Raw genomic sequence first — 22,094 nt, forward strand, 5'->3', positions numbered from 1 at the left:
ACAGCTAAAATGCAAACCTGATAAGCAATGAATAGAATACCCAGCAAAAAGAGAAACACTATGGCGAGAAGAGATTGTTGTGCAGTGAGACCAAGACGTATTTCGTCCCGCGATTGGCTGCTTTTTGTGGTCAACTCACGGATGGAGGAAGTATGCAGATCTAACGGCTAGGGATCATTGATGCACGGATAAACGATGAACCCACCCACACAGGATTGATCCTCACAGCAAATTTTTTATTTTTATTTTTTTTCGCAGAACACGTTTGGCAGGGTTTTGGAAGCTTTTTTTTGGATGTTTTGGCAGGGTTTCAATAATACTTTCTGTGTCCTCTTCTCCTCTTCCTAACCCACTATTTATAGGAAAAAAATACTACACTAAAATCCTAAAATTTTTCCTACCCTCTTTAATTTTTAATAAATCAAATATTCCCTTTTCTTAAAATCCAATCAACTTGATTTGATTTCCATTAACCATGAGATTTTAAAAATTGATTTCAAATCTGGAATTTGAATTCAAATTTGAAATTAAAATCTTTTGAAATTCTTTTTTTATTATTTTTTTATTTTTTGAAATTCGAAAATTAATAAATATTCAAAAGAAAATGATCTTTTTTTATTTTTATTCTTTTTGTTTTGGAAGATGACACGTGGGCCTATGGTGGTCCAAACAAAATTTTTTTTTAGCACTTTAGACTTTATTTGGATTTTCTTGAAATGGAACACTTATTTTTGGAAACGAATTGGGCTTTTTCTAGGCCGGACAAAAATGAGTGTTCACACCCGGGCCACGTGGTAGGTATTAATGAACTTGTGTAATGTATCAGCTGGAGTGGGACGTTTCATCATTACCTATTGTGACCCTTAATGTCCGCCGAACTTTGTCGTGTCATGGGAGTGACCGCTGGTCATTCAACTGCCAGCACGTGGCACGACCTTTGGTTTCCGCCGAATTTTCCTTGTTTTTCGGGTTTCCATTGGATTGCACTTGAGTGTTTTTCTATGTCCCTGATGAGGATATGGATGGGCCTGGTCATTTGGCCCATGGTCCAGGTTCCTCTATAAATAGAGGGTCTTGAGACTTTTTCTCTTTTACATATTTTCACAAAACCCCTGAATTCTTTCCGCGACTTCTTGCTTCCAGCGTGATCTTCTTCTGGATTCTTCCTATTTTCAACTTCTTCAAAAAACCAGGTAACACTCGTTTCTCATGGTTTTCATTTGTGATTACGAGTCTGATTCCGACGTGGAGATCCTTCCTAGACCTCCACCGTGTTTCCAAAAATCGCCGCCTTCGTCTTACGCATTGGTGGAGGTTCTTGAACCGCTGAGCGTCGTCCCTCCTCCTCCCAAAGGTGGAGGTGTAGGGTTTCACTAGAGGGGCTCCAACGATTATTTGGCCTCACTGCGTGCCAAGTATGGGTTCAATCTGAGTGACAGTTTCGAGTCTGAGTCTGAGTCTGAGTCTGGGTCTGAGTATGATGACTCTTGTGATGGCAGGTTCATGACGATGAGAACATATAAGGCAAAGGCTCCTCAACTGTCCGTTCCGGCGGAGCTGGCCGGGGAGGATTCCCACTATTGGTGGGTGGACAGAGAGGTGCTCGGGACTCCCAGCACATTCCCCTATGGGACTCCCCTCAGCATACCTTTGGCCAAAGAAACTTTTCATGGTTCCGAGGCCAGCGCCCCTAGGTCAGGGGAGAGGGTCTGCCATGACTTTGCCGAGGAGAAAAAAGACAAGAACAACTTCTTTCTGTACGAGGCGTACATCCGGCGCTTGGGGCTTTCTCTCCCCCTTGAGGAGTGGGATATTCAAATTTTGGTGCATCTACAGATTGCACCGAGCCAACTGACCCCAAACTCGTGGGGGTTCATTCAGGCATTCGAGATAATGTGCCAGGCGGCGGGCATCCCTTGCACTCTAAAGCTATTCTTTTGGATGTTCCGGGTCGGCCACCACACCAATTCCGACGAAGATAAGGAAGGGCGTCACGGGTGGACGAGTCTGCAATCTCGGCCAAAATGGCGGCTATTCACGCCGTTCTCTTCAAATGAGAAAAAATGGAAGGGCGGGTACTTCAAGGTCAACGTTAGGCGGGCGTGGAATGACTGGTGCCTCAGCAAATCCGGCGAGCCGCGATTCCCCTTTGCCTGGAAGGGGGACATCCATCAACGCTCTTCCAAGGGCTTTTTAGTGGAGACCGAAGACTTATCTCCGGAAGAGGCGAAAGCTGCCCAACTCATAACTTACTGGATCGATGAGGGGGGAATTCTTCCTTGCTCGGCGATCCGTGACGGGGGCGGGGATTTAGTGGAACTTGTTGGTGGGTGGACCTGATTTCGACTTCTTTTACTGCTTTGTCTGCATGTATCTGTTTATCCTGTTACTAACGTTTTTCTCCCTCTTTGTGTAGTCGAACTCAAAGCCAAAATGAGTGAGAAGCTGAGGAAGAGCCTGCTTCTGAAAAGGACCGCCGCCCTGGTCAAGAAAGACGCTGCTGCTTCCAAGCGTTAGAGAACGTTATCCCTCGTTCCCTGTCCTACTGAGGGGTCCCCCAGTCAAACAGTTGTGCCGCCCTTTTCAAAGAGTGCGGGGCAGTCTGAGAATTTGATGGATCAAGAGCTGGTCCAAAGGGTTGCTGATACGCCCCCTGCTGTGCCTACTTAAACGGTTCTTTCTGCTGATCCTACTGGAAACCCCCCGCCCGTATCGACTGGGGAAGAAGCCGGTACGTCGGTGCTCCCTTCCTCTGGGCAGACAGCTGGAGAGGATGTTGGTCGTTCCTCTGAGCCAAGCAGGAGGAAAGGTTTTAGGGGGAGTCAGGATTGTCTTTCTCCTGTTAGTGTCCCCAGGGCGATTGAGCAGGCGCTCCTCAATGCCCATGCCAAGGAGACCTTCGACAAGTTATCCATGTCTGTCCTGCTGCAGAACGTAAAGGGAAGTGTTGTCCTTATTGCTTCTATCTAGAACTATTTCGAGATGAATGGGGTTCTGGAGTTGCGCCTGGCGGATGACGTGATGGCGAAGCTCCGGACTGCTCATGAGGCGGAGAAGCAGAAGATGGTTGATCTTTATTCCGTCGAGAAGGCGGAGCTGATCAGGCTGGGCGAGGTCGCCAAGGCCCAGGCGGCGAATCTATCCACTCGCGTGGGGTTTCTGGAAAGTGACAAGTTGAAACTCACCGCCCAGGTGATGGAATCCGAAGGGGCGGTCCGTGCCTTAGATGAAGCGCTTCGTCGGCGAAAAGAGGAGGCCGTAGCTTGGAAAGCCCGTGCTGAGGTTGCCGAGCGAGAAAATGCCGTACTTCTGGGGCAGGTGCAGGCATTAGGGGAGGAGAAGGCGTCCCTGGAGACTCAGGTACGGGCATTGGAGGAGGGACGGGCGGCCGTTGAGGTTGAAAAAGAGCAGTTGGAGAAAGCTGTGGTTGAAGCCGCTGTGGATGCTTGGGAGAGTGCCCAGTCCCAACTAGCTCTGGCTTTTCCAGACAAAGACTGGTCTTGGATGCAGTTGGGGGCCTGTGTGGAAGATGGGCGCCTGTTAGTGGGGGATGACAATGGTGAGCCAATCTTGATGTCTTTTCCTGGCCAGGGTGGGGGAACTTTGTAATTTTTGCTTTTAAGTACCTTGTAATTTTGCTTCCTTTTAACGAATGAACAATCACCTTGTAACTTGTTTCTCTTTAATGAAAAATCTTTGCACTAATCTCCTTTATTAAATTCTATATGCAACTCTGTATAACCACTAGACGTTGTGTTTGTGAACAATTTTGAGTATGATGGACTTAATTCTGAATCTGGCGGCCCCTCGGATAACTGTAGAAAAATCATTAAGTGGGATGGCGCTGGACAAGGGGGGTGAAGACCGGCCCCTTGGGTGAATATAAAAAATCATCATGAGGCGGCATCAGGTAAGGGGGGCGAAAACCGACCCTTTGGGTGAATGTAAAAAACCAGAGATAGCACCAGGCAAGGGGGCGAAGGCCGGCCCCTTGGGTGAATGTAAAAAACCAGAGATGACACCAGGCAAGGGGGGCGAAGACCGGCCCCTTGGGTGAATGCGAAACAATCATTAAGTGAGACGGTACCAGGCAAGGGGGCGAAGACCAGCCCCTTGGGTGAATGCGAAAAATAGGCTGGGAGATGATCCTTCAAAACAATCATAGAGTATAATGTCTCAATCATATAAATCTTGAAGCTTGTATGCTCCTTTGCCGATCTTGCTGATTATGCGGTAAGGTCCTTCCCAATTAGGTCCTAGCTTGCCTTTTACCCGTCCTATGTCTGCTCTCCTTAATACCAGAGTTCCCTCGGTAAATTGGCGGGGAATAACCGAAGAGTTGAATTTCGCCGCGGTTCTCTTTTTGATATTTTCCTCTCTGAGACGGGCTCTTTCTCGGATTTCTTCCACTTCATCGAGGTTGTTTCTGAGGAGAGATTGGTTATCGCCCTAGTTGAATTGAATCGTTCGCCAGGTAGGTTCTCCTATCTCGACCGGGATCATTGCCTCTGCGCCGTATGTTAAGTTGAATGGTGACTCGCCGGTCGTAGAGTGGGGAGTGGTTCGATACGCCCACAGTACATGATGGAGTTGATCCGGCCAATTTGCCTTTGACTCGTCCAGCCTTTTCTTTATCCCTTTCAGGATGACCTTGTTTGTTGCTTCGGCCTGCCCATTAGTATGTGGATGCTCTACTGAAGTGAAGTGTTGTTTGATGCGGAGGCTTGATAACAATTCTTGGAATCTTCGATCGGCGAATTGGGTACCGTTATCCGTTACTATGGCGGACGGGATGCCGAAACGAGTGATTATGCTTCGCCAAGTGAACTTATGGATATTTGCTGAAGTGATGGTAGTCAATGCTTCTACTTCTACCCATTTGGTGAAGTAATCTATGATGACTATCAAAAATTTCAGCTGCCCCGTTGCTTGAGGTCCCAGAATGTCCATACCCCAACTATAGAAAGGCCAAGGCGCTTGTGTCGTGGTTAATTCTTCTGGTGGGGCTTTGTGGAAATCGGCGAAAAGTTGGCAACGAGTGCATCTTCGAGTGAGGTCTATCGCGTCCTTTTCCATCGTGGGCCAGTAGTACCCAGCACATAACACCTTCTTAGCAAGTGAGGCGGCGCCCAAATGGTGCCCACAACTCCCCTCATGAACTTCTCTGAGGACGTAGTCCGCCCGATCCAGACCAATGCACTTAAGCAAGGGGGCGGTGAATCCTCGTCGATACAGTGTTCCTCGGATCAGGGTGTACCAAGAGGAACACCTGAGGAACCGTTGCTTTTCCTGCAGGTCGGGAGGCATGGTTCCATGAAGGATGTATCGGATGAAAGGGCCCATCCAATTGTCTGGGATCTCCACTCGTTCCACTGTCATGACACTTAGGTGGTAGACTGTTCCCTGGACGACAGACCGATTATTCCCGAGGCATTTGGTACTGACGAGTTTGGACAAGATATCTGCTCGGGCGTTGCATTCACGGGGCACATGCTGAATGGTCGCTTCATCGAAGTCGACCATGAGCTCTTTCACTTTGAGCAAATATTTCCCGAGGAGGGTGTCCTTGGTTTGATATGCACTTGTAATTTGAGACACAGGTAATTGAGAATCGCTGCAAATTCATACCTTGTGGGCGCCCACTTCTTTTGCTAGCTGTAGTATGGCGATGCAAGCCTCATATTCTGCCTGATTGTTGGATGTTGGAAATGTGAAAGTGAGAGAATGTTCAATGGTTACTCCTTGTCCATCTTCCAGCAGAATTCCAGCCCCGTTGCCTCTCGGGTTAGAAGATCCATCGACGAAGATAGTCCATACCTGTTCCGGATCGCCCTCTGGTGCGGCCAGCTCGGCCACGAAGTTAGATATGATCTGGCTCTTGATGGCCGTGCGAGGTTCAAAGTGGATGTCAAATTGAGAGAGCTCTATTGACCATGTGATCATCCGCCCAGCCAACTCTGGCTTATGCAAAATTTGCCTGATTGGTTCTGACAATTGTTGTTTGAGATTGGAAGTACTGGCGCAACCTACGTGTGGCGACCAACAATGCATACGCCACTTTCTCCAGCTTCTGATACCTCAATTCCGGGCCTTGCAGGGCCTTGCTTGTGAAATAAACCGGGTTTTGACCTTCTGCCGTTTCTCATATCAGCACGGCCGCTACTGCTCCGTCGGACACGGCCAGATATACATACATAAGTTTGTCACGTAATGGTTTGGAGAGAATATTGTTTGAAAGTTCGCCAGATACACGGCCATATATTGTTTGAAAGTGTTGAACGCCGCTTCGCAACTCTCAGACCATTCAAACTTCTTGCTCTTCTTCAATAACTGAAACAAGGGGAGTGAATGCTTTGCAGCGGACAGGAGAAACCTGGACAACGCAGCTAGTCGCCCATTTAATTGTTGGACCTCCTTGACCGTGCGGGGGCTTCTCATGTCAATGATTGCCTGGCATTTGGACAGATTTGCCTCAATCTGTCGGCTAGTCAGGAGAAAACCGAGGAATTTGCCCGCCTCCACTCCGAAAGTGCATTTTTCGGGGTTTAGCCGCATGTTATACTTGCGGAGTTGCTGAAAAATGCTTTCCAAAATGGATACATGATCTTCGTCGGGGAGGCTTTTGGCGATCATATCATCCATGTAGACCTCCATGTGCTTTCCAGTTTGGCCGACAAACACCTTGCTCATCATCCTTTGATAAGTTGCCCCAGCATTTTTCAAACCAAAGGGCATGACAGTGTAGCAGTAGGCGGCCTGATCAGTGATGAATGCTGTTTTTTCTTGGCCGGGAGGGTACATCGGGATCTGATTGTAACCGGAATATGCGTCCATGAAGGACAAGTACTGATAGCCTGAAGAATTATCCACCAAATGGTCAATGTTTGGAAGAGGATAAAGGTCTTTAGGGCATACCTTATTGAGATCTGTGTAGTCCACGCACATCCGCCATTTCCCTGATGGTTTCTTCACCAATACAACATTTTCCAACCACGTGGTGTAGGTGATTTCGCGAATGAAACCCGCCTCTAGCAACTCAGCCACTTTCAAAGCGACTTCCTTGGTCCTGTCCGCCCCCATTTTTCGCCTTCTTTGCACCACTGGTTTAGCACCTTGTTTTGTTGTCAGTCGATGGCAGGCGAATGAAGGATCTATACCAGGCATATCGGCCGCTAACCAGGTGAAGAGGTCCTAGTTTGCCTTCAAATATGTCTCCAACCGCAACCTTTGGCTTGCTGGAAGGAAACTGCCAAGGTACACTACCTGTCCTGGGGATTGGCCCAACTGTAGAGTTGTTTTTCCCCTTCTGGTTGTGGTCGAAAGTCTCCTTCGTCCGCTCGGACGTCCAATTCTACCATGTGCATGCCCCGAGATCTTTTAGAGGGGGGACGTGCTGTTTGTTGAAGTGGGGGCGGAGGCTCATCTGGTAGCATCTGCGAGCCGAATGCTGGTCTCCTTTTACTATGCAGACTTGGAGGCTGATCGAGAGGAACTTCATGCATAGGTGGGGCGTAGAGACGATCGCTCCAAGCCTGTTCAAAGTTGGCCGGCCGATTATGGCGTTGTATGCTGAATCGCACTGGACGACCAAGAACTTTGTTTGGACAGTCCTACTCATGAGGTGGTCGCCGATTGTGTGCCAAATATCTACATATCCCCTCGGGGTGATTCCCTGACCGGAAAACCCGACCAACTGTCCATCATAAGGTAGGAGGTCACGGTCTCAGAGCTCCATTTTTTCAAACAGATTCTGAAAAATAACGTCAGCCGAGCTACCCTCATCAATGAATAGGCGACTAACCTTTTTTGTTGTTGAGTTTGGCGGTGATGACGAGGGGGTCATCATGCCCTCGGACGACACCTTCATAATCACGATCGTCGAAAATAATGGGGGGAGTTGTAGTTCTGTCTCTGCTGGGAGTTTCTGGCAGCGACGTGCATTACCTCCCGCACATATTTTTTCTGGGCGGTCCTAGAGGTACCCCCGGCAGCAAAGCCTCCTGAGATAGTGTTGATATGAACTGGGCTCCTTGGCCTTCGGTTGTCTGTCCGGTGCCTATCCACTTGAGGTCGTGGGGTAGGGCGCCGTTGTTGAAATTGTGGGGGGGACCGCCTTCTTGGAGGTTCTGGTCGACGATGTTGTGGTGATCGTCGACGTTGCTCTAGGCCTGCGATGAATCGCCGCCTGGATGAGATCTTCGATGGTATCCCGGAGCTGGGTGCAGTCATTGGTTAAGTGGTCGAACATACTGTGATAGTCACAATATTTGGATCGGTCTTGCGGGTCTGGCTTGGTAGGGCGGGGGCGTGGGAGTTGGACGAGGTGAGTGGAGAGTACTTCTTGCAGAATTCGTGAACGGCTAGCGTTCAGAGGGGTATAGGTGGAGTATTTCCGTTTGGCTTCCCGTGAGGGGTGATGTGTTTGGGGCTCGGCATGGGTGTGTATATGGTGGGTTTCTTCTAGATTGATGAATTGTTGGGCCTTGGAAGGGAGGTCCTTCATGGTAAGGTCGGTGTATTTGGCCAATTCTGTGCGGAAAAGACCTTCCTGAAGTCCCATAACGAGGACATGCACTGCTACTTCGGGGCTTAGGATATGCACCTTCATGGCCTCGGTATTAAACCGATTTAGATATGCTCGAATGGATTCATTAGATCCTTGGCGAATGCCAGACAATGTGTATGATGACCTTGGTTGCTCCTTGCTTGCCGTGAACCTTGTGTTGAAGGCCGAAGCTAGAGTTCCCCAAGTGTTGATGCTATTTGGAGCCAGGCAGGTGAACCATTGGAGGGCCGCCTTTTTAAGAGTCAGGGGGAAGGCCCTGCAAATGATGGGGTCGGTTGCCCCATGGAATAACATAGAAGCCTCGAAGGCATCAAGGTGATCTTGTGGGTCCGCCGTTCCGTCATATTGGTCCATGTTTGTGGGGCGGTTGAAATGGGAGGGTAATGGGTAAGCCATGATGGCAGGTGTAAAAGGATGTCTAGCACCACAAGAGTGGTGCGGGGTTGGTTGGGATGGTGGGCGAGACTCGCTCGCTGACTCTTCACGGTTACTTTCGTGAACAAGGCGTTCCGAGTGATCTTCAGGGTTTATTTTGGATTGGCGGAGTTCTTGTATTACGTCGGCCTGTTGCTGGATGAGCCGCTCCTGGCGTTCCAGCATCCGGAGAAGGTGTTGGGTGGTTGGTTGTTGTTCTGGAGTGGTATGGTGGCTTCGGCTAGCTTGATGGGATGGTTGTCTTGGTGGGGGAAGAGTACTTGGGGCAGGGTCGACTTGGCTGGTAGATAGAGCTCGGTTTCTGGTGGTTACCATGGTGAGAGTTGGAAGCACAGACGGCGCCAATGTTCTTTCCTAGAACACAAAGGTACGGACAATGGTTGATCAGCTGCTGAGGAAGGAGAAGAGGATAATCGTCAAAGTAGCAAGATGAGGTAGGAGAGCTGGACCCGCCGGTGGAGGTACCTGAAAAGGTTCTCCGACGATCAAGTCAGTGTATGAACTAAGTGAATGGGAATATGAGAATAATGAAGGTAGAGAGTAGTAGAGTGAGTAATGTTAAAGAGTAGAGAGGTTAAGATACTTCCTGTTGGTAGAGACCCCTATTTATAGAAGGGAGAGTTGACTTTGGGCTCTTGGCAGGTGGTGCGACGCGTGGCCGACCAAAGGTATTGTCGGGGGCTGCTTTTCCCGTGTCAGGCGGTCTGCTAGGACCGTACACTATGCCACTCTTGTCTTTTAGCCTCTGGTTGGTTTGGTAGCCGTTCTGCAGCTTGTCTGCCGTGCTGGCAGGTGGGTTGGTGAAGTATTGAAAGCATGTTGTCTCTTAGGTCAACTCTGGTGGTCCCAACACGCGGGGCCCACCTCAGCGACCAATTATGTGATTCTTCGGTTCGCCGGGTAGGAACAATTTGATTAGATGCATCAAATATGCACTAATCTATACAAGTTTTACTCAATTAACCACATGTCGTTGAGTTTTAGAGAAAACCCATTTTATTAAGCATTTTCCTAAGCTACCTTTTGGTAATTGGTATGATTTTGAACAAATCATCGAGAATAAGAGGATGATGATTGTGATGCCTAAAAATGTAAACATATATTCTTTTTAGGAGATTCTAATTTTTTTGCCTTCATTCATTAGTGACATGTCCATAAGTATTTTTACATTCCAATTTTTTTTTTGAGTAATTTTTTTATCAAATATAGACAAATCATATTCCTAAATAAGATATATAAGAATGTTGAAACATGCGTAAGTGTCATTTTAATTCCCAACATTGGACCAAATTGTCATTTTTGTTGACCAAATTGTCATTTTTGTTGACCAAATTGACATTTCTGTAGTTTCAATGACCAAATTGATTGATAATGTCAATCTTAGGAATGAATATGTTTTTGCTCTTCAAACATTTTGGTGAACAATACACTAGCTTATGATAATGGTTAAGGAATAAAAAAATAGAAAGGTTTTAATGGAAAACTAGAATACACCACTTCCTAATAAAAACACACACTTTCTCTTAAACCATTTCTTTAGTATGTTTGGCATGACATATAAGTGAATTATAAGTAAGTTATGACGTTATTTGATAAAAAAAAATAAGGACCATACGATAAAAAATTTCTATATATAAATAGGTAAGAAATCCACACCATGGCTTATTATCTTTAAATAAAAAATGAAAGTTTATGTACGTCCATTTAGTAAGAGAAGACTTTTATAAAATTCTAGAGATTATAACTTCCAGTTTGAAAAGTTCTAAATTGACTAAAATAATAAAGTATTTCATCATATTAAAAGATAAGTTATTTCTTTTGGTTTCTAAAATTATAATATATACATTGTCATATTTAATTATTTTTTACAAAAATATTTCTAAAAACTAAAAAAATAATATATATATCTCAATTTTAGTAATTGAAGGGATAACTTATATTCTAATATGAGAAAATATTCTATTCTGATTGAGTCATGTCTGAAAATCCATTGACTTATAAGTTCTTTAACATCATTTTACCATTTTCAAGAATAGTATTTTGTGTATTAATTTAACATCATTTAACTTATTAAAACAACTTGTTATATATTTTTTAAATGGTAACATGGTCTCTATATTTCATTGAATTCTTACATAGATTTTCCCAATTTTTAAAAGTTTTTGACATAGTTTTTAAATTTTTAAATAGGTCCCCACCGAAAGACGCTATTGCAAAATATTATATGTTGCTGTTGAGCTCTCTGGTCATACAAATTGTGTTTGGTTTTTGAATTTCACACTCTTAAATATTTATTATAATATTTTTATATTGTAGTCATTTTAATATGATTAGCTAATTACTAAATAAGATAAATAAGTATTTAATTAATTGATTAACAACTTAACAAAACTATGTTATAAACATGTCTCATCACGAGTTCAGATGAGCTGAGTCAAATTTTGGATCTAATCAATTGGATGCATGCAGTGACTACAGTTGATATACATCGATAATGACTTGGTTTATTAACAAATGCAACACATATTTTAATATGTGATTTTCATTATTGGTACGTAAACATCCGAAACCATAAGGTTAAAAATTATCATAGAAAAATGTGGAACACCTAAATTATAATGTGGTTGTAATTAACTAATTATAATATAGTTGTCTCAATTGTAACCTGTCTTATTGGGATGAGTACCCACGCATCTTGAAGAAATTAATTTCTTATCATAAAAGAAATTTTAACAATAGTACAAAAAAAATTGTGATAGTAAGTTGAGCTTGAACTTTAAGACTAATTACTTAACTTAGTTATCAAACATTTCTATTTTATTGGAACCAATTATTAGTGGTCTTAAATTAATTACCTTTGGGGTGGTTCACGTGCTACTGAATTATCACTGATAGTGAGGGTTTCAATTTGATATTGATCATTGAGTCTTGTGGAGAGTCTCACTTATTGTGTTTACTGCTACTTAATTAAGGGCTTTCCCACTAGCTTAGCACCATTGTCTCTAGTATACCTTTTTACTTTGGATTTTTGAACAAGTTTGTGCCTCTCACTTTCTTCAAATGACAGCTAGCTAGGTAAGATAGCTACGCATGAAGCTGTTTAATCCTTACAAATTGACCAATGCCAAACTTCTTTCACCTCTATCTCTAATGGGAGTTGCATTCCGACAAGAATAAATTAGATCAAACTGTGTCTCAAACTATATTCTGAATCGATGATATTAAAACAGAAATAGAAAAATATTGAATATTGAATATTTTTAAAATTAATATGGCATGTTTTTGTTAATCTACAACATTATTGAGTAGATTTTTGTCCATACTACTACTCCATCATTTACTTTTAGAAATTCGGAGATGCAGGACAAAACAACTATTTATAACCAGACAAGAATACTGTAGGTAAATATGACGTTATATGCATTAGGTATGGAATCACATTAGTTTGTCTCACAATGTTGTTTCAACTTTTTTTAATCCCTCAGGAAAAATGATTTGATACTACTTAACTTCATTATATAATCATAGATTTAATTAGTTTTTAGTCCTAGAAAAGTAGGCGTTTTTGTTTTTTTCTACAAAATTTTATTTCTGGTTTCACTTCTTAACATTTTATATGAAGTGGGCATTTAAGTAATGATGTGTCAACATTACAACCAATCATGTTGGCAATTAATATAGCAAATGATTAGAATAATATCCACATGTCACTGCCTAGCAAATAATAAAGATAAAATCACTAACAAAGTGTTGTTTAATGTCGAAAGGCTCCGCTAGATCCCAGGATGACTAGAAGGTCAATTGTTTAATTACTAAGAGCGACACACTTGTTGGGAGGGGCAGTCACGCACCCTAAAAGAAATTAATTCATTACCTAATAGGGTAAGATATATCATTTGTAGTAGCAAAAAAATAAAATAAAATATCTAAAAGTATAAGGACTCAAATAAAAAATAACTTTCATTTGTAAGGACTAAAACTAAAAGCACGATATTTTTTTGAACAACAACATAATAAGTGGCCTATATAATAACAACAAATATTTTCCATTAGGTTAATTAGTTCATGAGATTACAAATTCACGTGAGGAAGCAAAAGTCATATTAGATGTTTTTTCTTCCAATTTCTTTAGTCAATACAACATAAAAGTGCAATGTTCAACCAACTTAGCACATGATAATACTTTGGCAGCTAATAAACTCTTGGAATATTATTTGAAATTCTGAATATGCAATTAATGAGGCTCATTTGAGGTCAATCTGAACTGCTTCCTCACATGAAATGACCTAATAATATAAAGAAAATTTTGTTTTAGAGCCCATAGTTTATTGAATGTATAACATTTAATTTAATGTATTTTCTGCTACGGATATTTAATTTTTAGTTTGCTATTATTTATTTATTTTGGCTTGGAGAATAAATATATCCTTAATGAAAAGGCAGTGCAGTAATGCAGTTGGCTTATAATGCATTTCAACATCCTATCAATTTTCTGATTTAATAAAGATAGAGAATTCATATCTTTGTGTCTAGCAATGTTTCTATAGGTACTATATAAGTGCAAATGTGACAGTCCTATATAAATGACTAAATTGATTAGTTAAACACAGTATAATTAAGTTTAAAAATGTAGATTTAATATGTATACACTCAGGGTATATGTAACAATGTCATTTTTAATTTTTCTAACACCATTATCCAACAAATAGTAGAAATAGTGAATGTGAGATCTTTATTTTAGATAAATAATGGAAAGAGCAACAAACTTGTTATGTTTTATTTTGATTTACGACAACCCCTACAACTTATTAAGACATCATTTCTAGCATTTTTATACACACATGTATTTCTTTTGAACATTTTGTATTCTCTCGTACCTCTAGTATATTTAATAAGTAAATAATTTTTTTGCCCACAAAAGAAGTATGTATAAGTATTTTTTACATACATCATTTATAATTATATCTTAACTATTATCTGTGAAATAAAAATAATATAAATTAGTAATAAATGATATAATGATAATATAAAAAAAATATATATTAAACTCTTCCCCTGTATAATATAAATATGAAAATCCATAATGATTCATCGTTTTCTTTCTTTGAAATATAGGTATAGGTAGGTCTTCCTATAACTAGTCAAGTAAATGTGATGAGTTAGGCGTGATTAACATCAGACCTGACCCATCCATCACCTCATAATGATAGTACCAATGATGCTTTTTGCATGACAAAAGTAAGTAATATGAGAAAAACCATGGAGTTATCTGAGACATGGAAGTGATGGAAAATTATGAGAGGTATATCCACCATCCAATATGGTAATAATCATACGTGAAATAATAATCACTTATAGCAAAACCTTTTTAGTACCATGTTGGTCTAATAATGTAAGGTTTTATTAGATTCTCAAAGTTGATGATTTGATTTCTAAGAACAACATTTACTGGAAGAGGTAACTATAAACTCCGAAAGGGATTAGTTCCTTAACAAAAACATGAGAGAATAATTGTAATACAAAAAAATCTCTTTTGAGTGATACATCCACCATGGAAGACCTGAAATTGAAAAAAGTGAGATTATTAATAGGGTGCCTTTCCAAATACACTTGAAAATAAACTTATCAATGAATGCTATGCTTTGAGATTATTAATAAGTAATATCTACTTATATTCTGATACTTTATAGGTATAGAAACTTTTAGAATCAAGAAACAACAATAAATTTTATGAAAATAAATAAATGAATAAGAAAGAAAGTTTATGAATATTTGAATCATATGCTTCCTTTGACCTATGTTTTTCTTCTTCTTCATTTCTCTCTTTATTTTACGTGATGCACTCTCCTTATTTCCTAAATCCTAATATGGTGTAGATGGATATTTGGTTCCTAACTTAAATTTGGAATAATACAATCAATTTGTATGGGGACGGTCAAAGAAAGTACTAGCGGGTTTTCCGGTGCTAGGACGAATAAGAAAAAGGTATCGATAGGACACGTGGAAAAACATTACCCTTTAGATGATGGTCAAAACATTGGGGATGAGATTCATTGAAAGTGGGAGAGAAAAATGTATGGCTCAAAATACATGGAGATGATTGTAATTATACATAGGGATGATACAAACTTATATCAAGATATATATAACACATCATATTTAAAGATAAATATATTTATAATTTTTTGTATTATAATTTACTAGCTTGTTGCTGGAGACTCACATTATGATATTTTCATTTTTATGATAAAAAGTATGAAAATGAATTGTCATAAGAAAATTTTTATTGGAGGTTTGATATTTTTTAGTATGTAACTTGCTCCAATTTTCATTAATATTTTTTATTATGTGAGAAAAAAATTGTAATTTTATTTAACTAAAAGGGCAAAATAGGTAGGACATAATTACACCATATAGGTAGTTATATGAATTTTTTGTAAAAATAAAAAAATATGAAAGACAAAATAGGAAGTAGAAATTACACCATGATGAAAGTTACACCATGTTTTGTCTTTATATATAGTACAGAGGTATATATATAGTGTAGATAACTAAATCTTATTTAAAATTAAAATTTTAATGTGTTGTCAGTAGTTTATTAGTTGTCTGTACATATATACGTTTCCAAACAATTCTTTCTCATAACAATAAGTACACATGTCAAAGATTCAATTTCTGAGAGTAACTCTTGTTGAGAGGGATAGCCACAAACCCTAAAAGAGATTAGTTAGGTCAAAATATTCGATTTCTGATAGTGACAATTGTTGAGAGAGACAGCCACAAATCCTGAAAGAGATTAGTTCCTTACAATAAGGTGAAGAAAGATCATTGATAATATTAAAAAATAATCATGTTCACAAATATATAAATTATTTGTACTTTTTTAATTATTTTCTAAAAATTTTATATATGTGGATTCACTAGGTTGGACGTTAGGTAACATACCTAAATATGTAAGAGCGGTCTAAAAGTGCCACAATAATCTATTATCCTCAAGTATATACAAATTTTGTTTTATCAATTATAATATATCATATCAGCTAAAAAATTATTTATTTATTATTTTATTTATTTTACTTTACTAGCGAGCATATCTCCTCTCCCCAAAAGTGGGGGTGGGACCTCCCTAATTATGTATAAGTGAAAGATGATATATACAAATTTTCCTATAGTCTGCACGCACACAAACTCATCCATAACTATGTACCCATTAAAAACTCATCTATAAGTGGCTCACTGGTAACAGATGCTCATGTTCCCCAAGGCGCACACACGCTCTCTCTCTCTCTCTGAACGAAAAGCACAGTGTGAGTTTGAGGTTGAGAGAGAGAGTTGGGGTTGTGATTCATAAATGAGAGACTTCACTTGTACAGTATACTTGATGAGTGCAGTTTGCCATGGCGGCGTAGCAGAGCCTCTAATTCCATCACATAATTACGTCCACGAAACTGGGAACTGCACCATAATTAAGCTACATCAACTTAATAACTGATGCCATTTCGTTTTTCCTTTTTCATTTTTTTGTGCACTACCTAACGAATCCATAAATGCAAACTGCATTTTAGGGTATTGTTAGCATCATCTCTGAAATTGAGGACTTAGGAGAATTTTTTTAAAGAAATGGATATACTTATTATACTCTTGTTATCGAATGGTTGAAGACTTGAAATTATTAAGAGACTTAAATATTAATTTTCCATCCAATCTACCTAGTAAGATAATAAAAGATAAAAGTGTAAATAGGTTATGAGAATGAAAAGGAAGTTATAATGTATTTGTGGAGTTATGAATCTCAACAATCACATTTTATATCCTAATGAGTCTGGGAACAAAACAATTTCTACTTTTGCATCCTTGGAGAATTGGTTGATTTAATTAGCAAAAACTTATTTTCTTTTTATATGTACCGAAAGTATTATTCCTATACACCAATTCCTTTTGAAATATAAAAAAAAATGCTCCATCTTACAAAAGCTTTATTTATATATAGATGACAAAAATTTGAATCCCTTAATATTTGAGTTTTAGTTATAACCAATGGCTAAGATCATCTAAAATCACAATTTTTTTTGGTCTTAAAGTCGTCGAATCTATTTCCATTGATATTGTGTATAAGAAGTCCATCTATATCTAACAACCTATTGCACTTTTAAATAGCAGTTGTGTGTGACTAATGAATTGTTGTACCAATGTAAAACAATGTGGCTATAATTGTGACGTTAGTGCGATTTTGAAAACTCCCAAAATGTTGACGGTGTAATTTATTGGAAGGTCAGAAACTTGAATTTAAACCCTGCTTATTGGTATAAATGCACATTTATATTGAAAAAAAATAAATTTATTCATTTTGACATTGTAATGGATAGCATAAATGCCTCATATTTTATCCATTTTTATTTCTTACGGGTTTGAGAAACTGTTTACCACAAAAGCTGCTTAAATCAAATATAAACGAGAAGATAAGGTCACCATAATATAAAGCAATGGTGTTCAAAAAGTTATAAAAAAATAATTTAATATTTTACCAATTAGATAGGGACATGAGGACATAAACTTTTTGAGACAAATGATCACAGTCCATACTAGACCATCTATACAGACAAAGATTTGTTGTCCTAAAATATGTCACAAACGAGTTAGGATCCTCCCCATTAATGAAGAGGCAATTGAACACTTTTACATTTACATATACCAGATAAAATTGTTTCAAATTATATTATCATTTTAATTATGGAGCAATATAAATTATCATCATCGAATAAATTAACATTCATCACTTTGAGGAATTAATTAAAAGAGAATTGATAAGATTTTCTTTTATGATTAAACATATTTTTTACAATGTCAGACACGAATGTGGATATTTTTTAGCTGACTCTCACTTGGTTATTGTGCAAGGCCGTGTGGGGATGAGGATATGCTATCCATAAAGTTGTCTCACCACTTTCTCTGACCTATCATAATGAATAAAAATTGACAATGTCATGAATATTTAATTTTTTTAATTGATATGATATAATATGATTAATTTGAAACGAGTTGATATCTTCTTCATTAATGGAGAGACAAATACATCCAAAACAAGAGAAAAATGTAATATGATATAATATTTTTCCTTCACATGTAAGAATATAACATTTTTATGATCCTAATTCATTAGAGATGATACTGAATATTTACTAAAAACGAAACAGAAGAAAAAAAGAATAAGAAAAGAGTTTGAGTGGGTGAAAATTAATAAGCAAGCCTAGCTCTGAATACTACACCACCACTACTACTACTGTTGTCAGTAAAGCCACACTTTGCACTTGAAAACCAAAAAAATTACAGTTCTACTCTCTCTGATCTTTCCTAAACTAAAATTTAAGATTCTCGAAGGTTCTGCTATGGATATTATTATCTCTGGATTAAGGCTCGTTTATTCAGCTTTTAGGTGCAACAACACATGGCTGGTTTTTTCTCCCTAGGTGGAAAAGGTGGTCTACAAAACAAGGACGAAGAAGAACAACACCAAAGACAAGTTAACACACCATTCTTGTTCAGAAACGAAGAGATCTATAACAGAGGGTTTGAGATATGGCCACAGTATCATAACAACAACAACAACAATACCAACAACAACTACTACTCGTGTGGCGTAGGACCTAGTAGAAGAAATAACTCATCATCATCGAATAACGTGGTGGACGACGTTGTTTCTGTGTCTGATGAGAGTACTAGATTTGGTTTCACAATGATGAGGGCTTCTGGGTCATCTAGTTTTGGTGGAATAAATTGTCAGGATTGTGGGAACCAAGCAAAGAAAGATTGTCCTCACCTTCGGTGCAGAACTTGTTGTAAGAGTCGAGGGTTTCAGTGCCAAACCCATGTTAAGAGCACTTGGGTCCCCGCTGCTAAACGCCGTGAAAAACAGCAACAACAACAACATAATGAACAACAGCAACAGCAACAGTTTTGGGGAGGAGATCATTCTTCTAGAAGAAATAGAGAAAATCAAGGTGTTGCTTCTTTATCTGTCACTACCACAGGTAATTAATAAGGTCTTATTTGATACAATATTATTATATGCTACATGTTAGGGATAAGTTTTAAGGTTTATAGGTTTTTTTGAAGGCTATGAAGATAGAGAAATTATGAGATGGAATGAGATCTAGAGGAACTATAGTCTTCTATATGACTAATACCTAACGGGTCTATATCAAATTTTCTTGTAGTGAAAATGAAATTATATACTCCATAGTTACTCAATAGTCACCACCTTCCCTTTTTTGTTACACTTTCTCTCTCTTTCTTCTTCTTTTATTCTATCACTGTTACTGAGTAAAACTGACCAAGTTATTAAGTTGCATCATGTGATCCTTAGTTATTTGATTGGAACTTGTTCTTTTCTTTTTTTCTCCCCAAAAAAATGAAATGGAGAGAAGCGTAGCATCAATTAAGGCCTTTCCCTCAATAATACTTCAACTTTGCCTAAAGTTTTAAATTTATTCATAGAATGTAATAACTTCATTACCACCATATGATGTTTAAGAAAGTTGTAGAGTTCTGATGTTGGAAATAATAATGTTCTAATATATATATATATATATGTTTATATCATTTAGCTTCCTAGTTAATTTTGTTGATTATTTCATATATAATTAGGGTTGGAGCAAGGACAATTCCCACCTGAACTGAACTCACCAGCTGTGTTTCGGTGTGTAAAAGTGAGCCCAATGGACGCACCGGATGAGAGGTATGCATACCAAACCGCAGTGAACATAGGAGGACATGTTTTCAAGGGAATTCTCTATGATCAAGGACCAGATAGTCCTTACACCATTGCTGGAGGAGCTGGTGAGGGTTCCTCGGGTGGCGGCGGCGGCGATGCTCAACAACTCACCCTCACTACCGCAACCACCACCGGCAACCCTTTTGACCCTTCCCAACTCTACCCTCCTCCATTCAATGCTTTCATGGCTGGTACGCAATTTTGCCCACCAAGATCCTAAGCGCTACGTGTGTCTCTCTAATATGATAATTATCATTAAAGAAGCCAAGTATTTTGTTTTTCTTCTACTCTTATTAGAATTATTAGTGTTGGATTTAATGGTTACATTGTTTGTTGTAACATCATCAGCTGAAGTAAGAAGCTATACTAGCTAGACTAGTATTAAGAGAGTCCACAAATGATTAATCACGATGATTCAGGGAGCATGAAATTAATGGCCACTCAAGGGTGTTTGTTTTGTTTTGTTTTGTGTTTCGTTCTTATCGAAAGACTCAACTTTCAATTATAGAGTCTAAATATATATATTTTTGATTTGGCTGTGGAGTTTGTGTGTTTTTTTGTGGCAGCATTTGGATGTGTGCATTATAATCATATAATGTTATTTGGGTTGATTTGATTTCTGATTTCTTTATAGTAATTTTCTTTTTCTGGGGTTTATATTGAATGAACTTTATGGTTGGTGCTCAACTCGAAGCGGCTTTTCCCGTTTACCAGTTTGCTTGCCGGATCAAATTGGAATGAAATAGGTTTCATGTTTGGTTATGCATGGAATTTTTTAAAGCATTATTTTAACTCTTTTGCATGATTTCTGGTGAGGGAGGGATCATGCCATGGAAGATGCAACCTATCTTTAATTTGTAGAATTTAGATCTTCTATCTCATTCACATATACTCAACACAATACCATGAATAAGAATTGGATAAATATGTATTAAATGAAAAATAATTTAATTTTTTAAATTTGCATTATTATACTTGAAGTTATTTGATTGTTTTGAGATAGAAAAACAAAATTATTTTTACACAGATGATTTTTATCATCTTTCTCTCTCATGCATTGAAATTTTCTTTTAATTTTTTATATATAAATTGATAGTAATATTTTCACTTGTTCTAAATATAACTTAAAGTTTTCTTATCATCACACTAAGGATAAAGATGAAGATAGACTCAAGATAATTATTTAGCAAGAAATAATTATTCAAAGATTTATGTACTTTCATTTAGAAAAAATATATCTTATTTTGATTACCAAACTCAATGAATGTTATATGTACATCTCAAATGTACAGCAACATCATACACTTTCCACTTTCTCTTTTAGTTTTCTATAATCTAATATTGTGAGGTGTATGTTGTATATTTAAATTTTACACCTAACATTTCTATATCTTGATGGACTAAGTTTAACAAAATCGTTTAATTTAATAATTTATTTTCAATTCAATAGCATGTATTGTCATATATCATTACTTTTTTTATCAAGCAAATAAATATATTATTGAAGCACAAGGTACTTCAATGGAGTATTTTTATCAACTAAAAAGTATTATTAATGATGTAGCTAGGTACAAGGAACTTACAATATGTTAATGATTATTGAATATAATATGATGAAAAAGCCTAAACTAATACGTGAGACATACATAAGAGTTAAACCATAAAATAATGCTCCAAATCTTTCTGGCCTAGCTTCCTTCTTGCTTTTTTTTATAAACAAACATAGAGTAAAAGGCACCAGAGGTGTCAAGCCGGTTATAAGTTACATAAGAGTTCAATGCAAAAGAAAGGAGCAATGCATGCAAAAGAAATGGAACTTACAAAAGTACTATTAGAAATTAAAGCCATAACCATTCTTCCTTCCTTCTCGCTAACCAACTTCAATGGAGTTGTATAGCATTACATGTGACATGCATTGGGAAATTGGTAACTTGACATCACAGCAGTTCAGTTCAGTTCCAAAACTGAAATGAAATTAGATACCACTGGATCTGGATGTGGCTACTTACTGAGTAGAATAATTACATCATACGTATAAATGGAGAATTACAACTAGCATTTACACCAACTACTTTTCTGAAACACAATAAAATTAGCCACTGAAATAGACATTGATCATCCAAGGATGTCTATATCCATATGCTAGAGTTGGAAAAGCCACTCTTTTCTTTGGCTCAAAATATCTTTAATGCTTCTCAAAGTATGTGCATGTGATGGTATGTTATATGCATACAAGTAGCCACTGCCACACAATGATATAGGTCAAGGTACATATAAAATGCATAGGGTTAATGATACTTTTATAGACTTCTGGTTTTAGTT

General features: G+C 38.5%; 1 protein-coding gene across 1 annotated transcript; it reads left to right on the forward strand.

The window, feature by feature from the left end:
* Positions 18,263-20,270, forward strand: LOC109342540 (protein SHI RELATED SEQUENCE 5-like). Its single transcript, XM_019580510.1, has 2 exons — positions 18,263-19,029; positions 19,646-20,270. Exons 1-2 carry the CDS (start codon positions 18,447-18,449, stop codon positions 19,990-19,992), a joined length of 930 nt encoding a protein of 309 aa, XP_019436055.1. The 5' UTR covers positions 18,263-18,446; the 3' UTR covers positions 19,993-20,270.

The sequence above is a fragment of the Lupinus angustifolius genome, chromosome LG03, assembly GCF_001865875.1.
Source record: "Lupinus angustifolius cultivar Tanjil chromosome LG03, LupAngTanjil_v1.0, whole genome shotgun sequence".
Classification (NCBI taxonomy): domain Eukaryota; kingdom Viridiplantae; phylum Streptophyta; class Magnoliopsida; order Fabales; family Fabaceae; genus Lupinus; species Lupinus angustifolius.